The following is a 9,123-nucleotide window of genomic DNA, read 5'->3' as shown; positions in this document are numbered from 1 at the left end:
CATTGTTCATGTGTGTGTACATAATTATATATTGGGATTTCATGTATTGGCACCACAATGAAAAATAACGACAAATAGATTGGTAATGCATTTTTGGCCAACAGAATATAATTATGTTTATCTAACTCAAATTGAGTCTGAGAGTGGGCGTTTGACACGTTCATATTTTGCTTGTTTTGATACCATTATATCCTGAAAAAGCCATGGAACGACGAAAATGTCAGTCAAATAGACACATTGGCCAAAATGCAATACCAGCATATACTACGTAAATATGTATAAACACTATCATATATGATAAACTATAATGCTGATATACACATTTATGTATACATTATAGAATGTATAATACGATTATTATGTGAGTAGACGGAGAGAGAGAGAAAGAGAGGAAAAAGAAAGAGAGAGAGAGGTATAACATTGAAGAGATGATGGGAAATCACGAAAGTGTCTTTGTGTTTGAGTGCGTGTGTTTGTGTGTTTCCCCAGGAAATTGAGTGAAATAGTTTTAATATCCTACACGTAAAGGCACTCCCAGTCAAAGGCAGATTATACAACGTTAACGCAATTCTTGCTTCCTCAAAACTTCTTATACACTGCTGTGACTATGAAGCCTACCTTGAAATTTACACATTCAGACGCCTATTATGTAAACTACTCACTGTTCTATGCAATGCGTTTTAAACAAATTTGTTCTAATGTTCCCAGCGCCTATACTGATAAGATATCAAAATAGGCCATTATTTAGTAGCCATGTGTGCAGGTAAATGTATGTGTGCATATTTGCACAACTTTTTAGCGTTAGATATCATAGGAGTTAGGATATTTTAAGTCTGTTATATGAATTGACTTGATACCTGAATTTATGTATTGCAACATTAAGCATTCTACTGTACATGTATGGATCATGTACATGCTATTGTAATTATGTCTTTCTTGGTACACAAGATCAAAACGAAGAACATACTACACATAATATCATAATACCAGGTCCAAGATCCTATTCTTGACACATGGCAGGAAATGAACAAAACTGCTCGCTTGAGTTTATCATTGAGAGAGGTTTGAATGTGATGTTGAAATCACACGGCATTCCTCTGTGTGTTTGTGTGTGTGTATGTGTGTACGTAGAAGAACATGATTAATGACTCTTTTCAGTGTTCATTTATCAAGCAATACAGACATGAATGACACAATGTGTGGGAATATGAAATATTCATCCAGCTCAACAGTGCTCTGTGAAATCTTCATTAATCACGTGAAGACTTAAGATATGCCCCATTAACCTATGGCTTGAGAAGACAATCATGGAGTTTCAAAACCTGCATAAAAGAAGTTATTTCGTGTCATTTGTTTCCCTCACGAGACATCAAGACACTGGCAACTTTAAAGTATTCTTAAAACATTCTGCGAGACATTGGCGAATGGATCAAGAACTTTTGATGAGCCGAGCTCATGTGTTTATAAGAGGCACCGAGAGTCCCAACTGATGTGTTTTCTTTTATACAGAAGGGGAAACTTTTCAGTTTCTATCATGCACCACTTGCTTCACATCACAAGGATAACACGTGGGCGTAGAACGAATGGTTAATGGACGGTAATTCCGTAAAAGATTGTTTTTTTTTTTATTGAACACATTCTCTTTTATGCTTGTTGTCTAGGGAGAGAGAGAGGAAAAACAAATAGATGAACATAAGAAATAAAAGTTACAACTGCTGCAAGCGTGGTTGATTACAAAACATTCCTAGATCGCAAAAGCGGCCAGCTACAAATATGTATAGTATAAATCATAACATGTTTAACTTAAAGTTTACTTACTAATAAAAATAAAGGTACAGGCATAAAGATACCTTTAACAATACATTTAGTTATGTGGTGGAATCTTAAAACACCTTCAAGCAAAACTCCCAAATGTTAAATGAAATAAAAAAAAAAGAGTAGACTCACAAAATGAGTAGACTTACAAAAATAAATATTAGTCATCCATATCAAAAGGAAACGTTTGAACTCTATAATACTGCAAAGCAATGTTTACTGAAGTATGTTCACAATGCACTTATAGTATCATAAGGAAAACTTCCAGAGTAGGATCGGTTGTAGACATGCATTACCAATGGGAAAGAAACATGATGATTTCATTTACTTGTGAAGTGCATGCCCTCAACAATCTATAGTTCTACACTGGTTTATGTGGTTTTGAACAACTAACCGCATCGTGGCAGGAAATAATGCTCAGGTTTCACCTGTTTATTTTGAACTTCTGGTAGAATAAAACCAAAACGAAGAAGGGTAAGAGAACGTCACGAAACATCATTTTCTAATACTGTATCAACGCTGCCGTGCTTTAACATTAAAGCTTGTGTACGGCAACAGATTTTATTCAATAATGCTTTAAGCAAATATATTGGACATCACATTCTCTTTTCGTAAGAGACATTTAATTGAGAGGGTCATTTTTTTATTTTTTTTTATTTTTTACTTTGGCGCAATGCCTATATTCAATGTACATTCTTTTCTGTATACACAATTCCTATGAACGAACACAGTTATTTAATTGAAATGTACGAATCGTTAAGATGTGTTTTGGTACTTGTGAAAGAAGGTTTGTCTGAAAGAGAACGTCGCCTGTTTGTTTTCCTCTTTTCGGAATAAATCCCGTGTATTCTCTTGAATATCCTTTCCTACTGTAATCAAATTTCGATTGTCTGAAACTGAAGGTGGTCGTGACGATACGTAACTCCGTCGAGTACTTTCGTAAAGCATTTACCTTTTCTCGACATTTTTATCAAAAATAAATGTTGATCTGTTGTAATGGGTTCCTACGAAGACCAATTAAAGAAAAAAAAAATGCATGGCTGTTCCGAAAATAAAGGGGTTTTCTTTTTCATTCTGTCATGCATGCTTTTATAGCAAGTGATGTTTTGGAAGCTTACTCTTATCATTGCAATGTTTAAAATATGTTTCATTTTACATTTCGCATACGTGACTACCATTCAAAAATCACGCAGATAAATCATAGGTAAATTAATTCGTATATAGCTAAAACATAGGCCCTACAATGTATGCATGATTATGACTATATACAAAAACTGATATGAAAAGTATTATATCACCTTAGAAGCTCGGTCAAAAAAAAAAAAAATCTTATAAGTACCAATACATTTAAATTGGTTAAAATATCAATATGGAAAACTACAATTGATAACTGGGTGACTGACAATAGGCCTATTACATATAAATATATATATGTATATATGTATATGTATATATATATATATATATATATATATATATACATTTTTATCTTTTTATTTTTTTTTTTTGCTCCCGACTTCTGAATGACTTTTAGTGCGTGTATGTTTCTTTTCTTCCAGACCTCATTTTTCTTCTCTCTCTTTCAGCTAGATATTTATAATAAGTCATGCAGAATACTCCAGATGTTATTATCAAATTTCTTCGGTTGCGCATTACTGACAAAAATGCGAAAAAAATATTCTGACTTTACAGCTTATGAACAGAGACTTATTAACATAAGCAATGAACGTTGTGAGCAATCAATACTTTGTGGGCCTTCTATTATATCAAACTTCATTTTACTTCAGGCTAGTACTAAAATATCTCTCTCTTTCCCACCTACTTTTCAGACTGTCTATAGAGAAATGCTATCATTAAGCACTCAACGGATTTTATGTAAATAAGGCGCCTCGATGATATACATTGTACAAAGTGTTGTTTCGCGATCAACTCCAAAGGTGCGAATTTGAACTGGTTGAGTATCTAAGGATTCAGTGTGTAATAGATCACGTTTTCAGTTAGAATCTCTTCACCATACGTCACAAGTTCGTCAGCTGTAGTAGAGGGGGAGTTTAAACTTCGCGTACGAGACAGAGCAGAGGGGTCATTTGAAGAAGAATAGTCTGGTGAGGACGATGAGGAAACGGTGGTTGACCAAGATGTCACAAGGCCGTGTCTGCTGGTCGTTTGATCTCCGCACGTCATCGACACGGTCTGGCGCCCACTTTCGTGTGAGGCGTCTGCCAGGCTTGCAGTGCGTTCCAATTTACTTATCGCCCTCGCAATGCTTAGATCCAGGTCCTGCCTTTCGCTTGGCGTGTTGAAAGCCTCGTTGGGCATTTTCTTCAGGGTGGAGACCTTGTCGGATGGATTCTCATCTGCTAAGGGAATGCTTATGGGACGATGGGGTAACGGCCTTTTGCTATGCCTGTCAGTGCCGGAGGAACGTTTGTCGTGATCCAATACAACCGTTGAATTTGTAACGTGAAGGAGAGAGCCTCTGCGAGACGAAATGGGAGCCATGGATAACCTTGGGAATGATATGAAGAAGGCGTTGTCCGTTTTACCTAGGATGACAGAGTGTGGGGCCTGCAGCGTACCGGATGTGGTCCTGAGCACAACTGTATCGGCACCGTTTGGCTGACTGATGATTGCATCGCCTTGAGGCTCTTCACGCATTGCGTTGATCTTGCATCTGTGGTACAAGACACGTGTATCGTTATAATATAGCATTGACCAATACTCGACTTGGCCTTTTAAAATGCAGAAATCCCAACTATCACTGTTTTGCACCGCTGTGTCATTTTGTATTCTGCAAAAAATAATGCAGGTTAAATGGAAAATAATCTTCGCCAAAACATCGGTGAAAAATATGTCCATTGCATGATAGAATATGGTTTTCACTAAACAAAAAAGAAAGTAAACCAAACAATGATATTCTGAAAGGCATTTTAAGGAATTAAAATACAATAGTTATTTTTACAGGGTCGGCTTCACTGAACATTATTCTTAGAAAGCAGCTATACGACTGTCCACTTATCCTCATTCAGGGAGTTCCTTGTAGAGAACTAATCAAAATATACCCGTCAGTCCTATAGCGACCGATGTAATCAGCTGTTCAGCAATATTTTGCCTAGATATGTTTATCTAACCCAAAGAAACAAAGCAAAGGTCTTATGATTAACATGTGATTGGCAATAGTTATGCCAAAACCCATACACTGCGGAGTGAGTTTTCCCCTCTCCCTCTAACAAATGAAATTTGTATGATCGCAACCGCTGATCTATAATTTAACCGACGTGGTGGGGAGGGGACGGGAGGAGGGACCAGTAGGATTCGATCCTGTCATCTACTACTTCCCGGGCAGCGACACTACCACCAGCCAATCCCTGGTACACAAAACAATGTCGGAAGTTCAGAGTTTGGGTATTTGTTCCAACTTCATCGTGTCATTGCCGACAACCAGGGATAGCCTGGTGGTAATGGCGCTACCGAAAAGCAACAGCTGGCAGGATCAAATCCAATTGTCTCTTTCCGAAATGTTTGCTAAATAATTTATCAGCAGTTGTGATCTTATTCAAAATGTCATTTGCAGAGGGAGACAAAATTGGAGGAAACTCGAACCTCAACATTCACCCCTGTGCTTAATAATCTCTTGCTTTCATCTAACATGTCTAACCCACACATTATTCACTTATCATCCAACTAAGAATACGAGTAAGAAATATTATACAAAGATGCTGTCGACACTCCTTACACGCAATAATTCAAAAACCTGCATGAATATTCGATTTTAAAGTGTTATTTGTGATTGGCTAAGAAAACAAGACGTTTGGGAAGCAGCCCCTAAATCAGCATAAATACTTTTTAGGAAGCCTTCTTCTCTCAATTCAAGAATGACAATGATGTATAGGGCCTGTGAAAGAAATATCAAATTACGTGCATTGTTTAATATTGGTTCATTTTGTGTTGCTGTTATTTTGCTTCAGGTTGATACTGACATCATGCTTTTCGTCGGCACTTTATTGACCCGCCGGCAAGGTGAAATAAAAAAAAAAAAACAACAATCTTCTGCGAGATGATTCACCTGTTGTAGATTTTCCATGCCACTGTACATGCGACTGCGAGAGAAAGTACGAAGAAGGACACTGCTGCGCAGCCAATCAGAAGTAACTGCATCATCCCTTTGGATTCAGCCTCTTTGGTTGCTGTGGTGTGATCAGACGGTGTTGTAGAATGCAGTGTTGCTGATGGATGTATAACGGCTGACGTCTGATGTATAAAGGCTGCGGTTGTATCTTAAACAATTAAGAAATCAGTGAATCATCGTTTCGTTATTGATTGATTTTGTTTACGTGTTTGACTGCTGCCTTTTATTTTTTTTTTCACACGAAAATCGATGCTATTCAACGTTAAGACAGCTTTACCACACATGACAACAAAGATCTACGCACAAACAAGCAAAACTATACATGTACACAACAAATGGATTAAGAAAATGGTGTCGTTTATTAATCATCGCAAGTTTGAATGTCGATGGGCATTCCAGTCTTAATTCCATAGGTCATCAGGTAGACATTAAAACATGCATGCAAAGGCGAGTTGGGTGGATGGGTCGTTTCATTCGTGTTGATGATATTTCAGTGTTCATTGAATTTTGAATATGAAGCGCTAATCCTGACAGAAAATATGTTTTGTCTACCAGAACTATTTTTAAATCATAATAAACAAGATAGAAATCTCTACTTGCATGGTTGTCTTACACTAAGATTTTTACCTACCTTGTATGTCTTCAGAAAAGCTGACCGTGCGTTCTGCAGTACCAAACTGGTTTGTAGCCATGCATGTGTATTCTTTGGATGCATAGGATTCCCCATTTGCGATGCCCGCCAAAGCCAGCCTACTCTCAATTATACTATTGAAGGGGCTTGTAGACACATCGGTCATATTATCGGCATCGATGAGGCTGTTTCCCATCGATTTCCACTTGACATCAGCGGCTGGATGGGAGTCCACGATGCATTTGATGTAGTTTGGGTTTCCGACTTTTGTCTGGTTCGTCGAGACAACGTACAATTCCGTGATGTTTGGAGGATCTGTTCCAAAATTCAATGCAAATGCCACATAGTAAAACACTTTGGATTTGTCAACATTGCAAAGAGATTGTTTATTCCTCTGGTATTTCGTATGCAGCAAAACATGCACTTGTTCTGCTTGAAACACTTCCATACTCGAAATAATAACTATATCAGCCTATCTTTGCACTTTCTGTCGGCTTAATTGTTTGTGGACGACCAGTTCTTTGTAAAATCCATCGACATTTCTCTTTCGTGCTTTCAAATCTCACTCACCCCCTCTCTTTGCCTATCGACGCAACTCCAATACATGCCTGTAGCACGTTCATCTTACAACTTTAAAATAAACTCGAGTTATGTTTTGTTTTTCCTGTCAATTTATTCAGACTGCGCAACGTTGTTCGTATACAACTCTGAAGATTGTATACCGGTATAGTAAAGTGACCACAATAAAAAATAAAAAGAAATGCTACATTACATCGCTACTTTTATTGCTATTGTCACCACCATTGTTTTCATTTTAGTAATCATAATAGGCATAATCATTATCATCTCTTTGTACAACAATGCACCCATATACACTTATATTAGTTATATCTTGTCCAAGACGTATCCAACTAAGCAGAGACATAATTTATTGAAAGGCCACACTGACAAAGAGACTACCCTCTATGATAAACTTTGAATAGGGAGAAACGACCTGTACACGTTATACTATATGACATGAAAGGATGTATCTTCCATGGCATGTAATGTACAACATGCAAAATGCACACGACCACTTACACAATACATGGATGACTGCACTCTTGTTTTTCACAGGTGGTATACTATTATTCGACTGACAAACATACATCCCAGATATTCTTCTATTGACGCTTGTGAATGACAGCACAGAAAATCCTACACCTGTCCCGATAGGATCGATAGCCCCATCCTTTGTCCAGCTGACTCTGGGAAGTGGGTAGCCGGAAGATGAACAGTTAACAGTGAGTTGTTGATGCGGTGATGATTCTAACAGCTCTGTCTGATTTGACCAAACCAACTCTACATCTGATGGAGATATATCTGCATAATTCGAACGAGACAAAGATCATTATACAAGCAATCAGACCACAGTCAAGTTTCGTATTTTGATCTCTTTTTTTTTTTCTCCAAGAATACGACTTTAAATCATTGTTCCAAGTAGCCTATTTCGTCATCTAAATTTTCAGGAAATGAATATCTCTGTACCTACATTTTTCATTAAACTAATCGGATTGCCTTCAAAAAGAACACTATTGAAGTAAATCTATTTCGACTATCTCGACTAATCTAATCAAATGTATTCTAATGAATGAAACGCGTGTTTCTTCTTGTCATTTTTTTCTCCGTTTGTATACCAGTAAATCAATCAGACGCACAAAGGGAACTTAATTGAAAGTTGCCTGCTGCATAATCTGACACTTTTTTTTTTCTGCAGTAAAAATTACCAACTTTACCTTTGTAGGTGCAATTGAACAGAATGAAATGACAATCAATGGGGTAAGTTAAGTTATTATACTACGAAACTGACCCATTAAGACCAGATGTGATCCAGCACTCATTAATTTTGTGTCACGGTATATCTTGCACACGTAACGTCCTTCGTCCTGAGGGGATACACTGTCAATATTCAGGCTGCTGGTTGCTCGATGCCTGTCAAGCCGGAGATGGAAACGTCCTTCCGAGTTTACTGACTGAGCGGCTCCACATCTGACAACCATTTTCCCATTCAGCGACCAATCTAGTGAGTACGATGTCGAGCCCAGTTCTGAAATATTGCAGTAAAGAACTGCCGTGTCTCCGACACGTACGGCGACAACATCTTTAGTTAACAAGCCGGACTGCAACGACGATACCCCTAAACAAGAGAGAGAGGGAGATGGTGGATAAAAGTATGGGTGTAGGCCTGTATAGACAGTCATGCAAAATCAAGAATAGTCACAAGAAATCAACAGAATAATGTCTTAGGTGTCAAAGTCAAAGCGATGTGGAGGTGATTCTCAGTCTTAATGTGAGATTACATTCAATAGATATTCGGAAAGCCCTGCGTGGTCAAACTTGTGCGAATAGGCCTACAAATCTCTAAAATATATTCACTAAAGCATGAGTGTATACTTGTCGCCAACCATTCGATAACATCTGAAATCACGGGGGGGGGGGGGGATTGCTGTCAGATGGTGCAAACACTTTTTTTAAACGTTGGCAAATGATTGTCAGTGTTTGGCGACCG

General features: G+C 37.8%; 1 protein-coding gene across 1 annotated transcript; it reads right to left on the bottom strand.

Moving 5' to 3' along the window:
• Positions 1-5,084: 5,084 nt before the first annotated feature.
• Positions 5,085-8,614, bottom strand: LOC140246726 (lachesin-like). The gene is made up of 5 exons (XM_072326064.1): positions 8,425-8,614; positions 7,656-7,937; positions 6,576-6,890; positions 5,932-6,002; positions 5,085-5,183 (listed from the first exon to the last, which is right to left on the bottom strand). Exons 1-5 carry the CDS (start codon positions 8,612-8,614, stop codon positions 5,085-5,087), a joined length of 957 nt encoding a protein of 318 aa, XP_072182165.1.
• Between the last annotated feature and the right edge of the window lie 509 nt (positions 8,615-9,123).

The sequence above is a fragment of the Diadema setosum genome, chromosome 3, assembly GCF_964275005.1.
Source record: "Diadema setosum chromosome 3, eeDiaSeto1, whole genome shotgun sequence".
Classification (NCBI taxonomy): Eukaryota; Metazoa; Echinodermata; class Echinoidea; order Diadematoida; family Diadematidae; genus Diadema; species Diadema setosum.
Note: the sequence above shows the minus strand (reverse complement) of the source record. Positions and strands in the feature narration are given on the sequence as shown.

What these genes read in the sequence shown, in the direction of transcription:
- LOC140246726 (XM_072326064.1), bottom strand. Translation starts at nt 8,614, where the DNA reads ATGGTTGTCAGATGTGGAGCCGCTCAGTCAGTAAACTCGGAAGGACGT. An exon ending in ATCACATCTGGTCTTAATGG is followed by an intron (nt 7,938 to 8,424) that starts GTCAGTTTCGTA and finishes CGAATTATGCAG; the next exon opens with ATATATCTCCATCAGATGTA. An exon ending in GCGCAGCAGTGTCCTTCTTC is followed by an intron (nt 5,184 to 5,931) that starts GTACTTTCTCTC and finishes TTTGTGTACCAG; the next exon opens with GGATTGGCTGGTGGTAGTGT.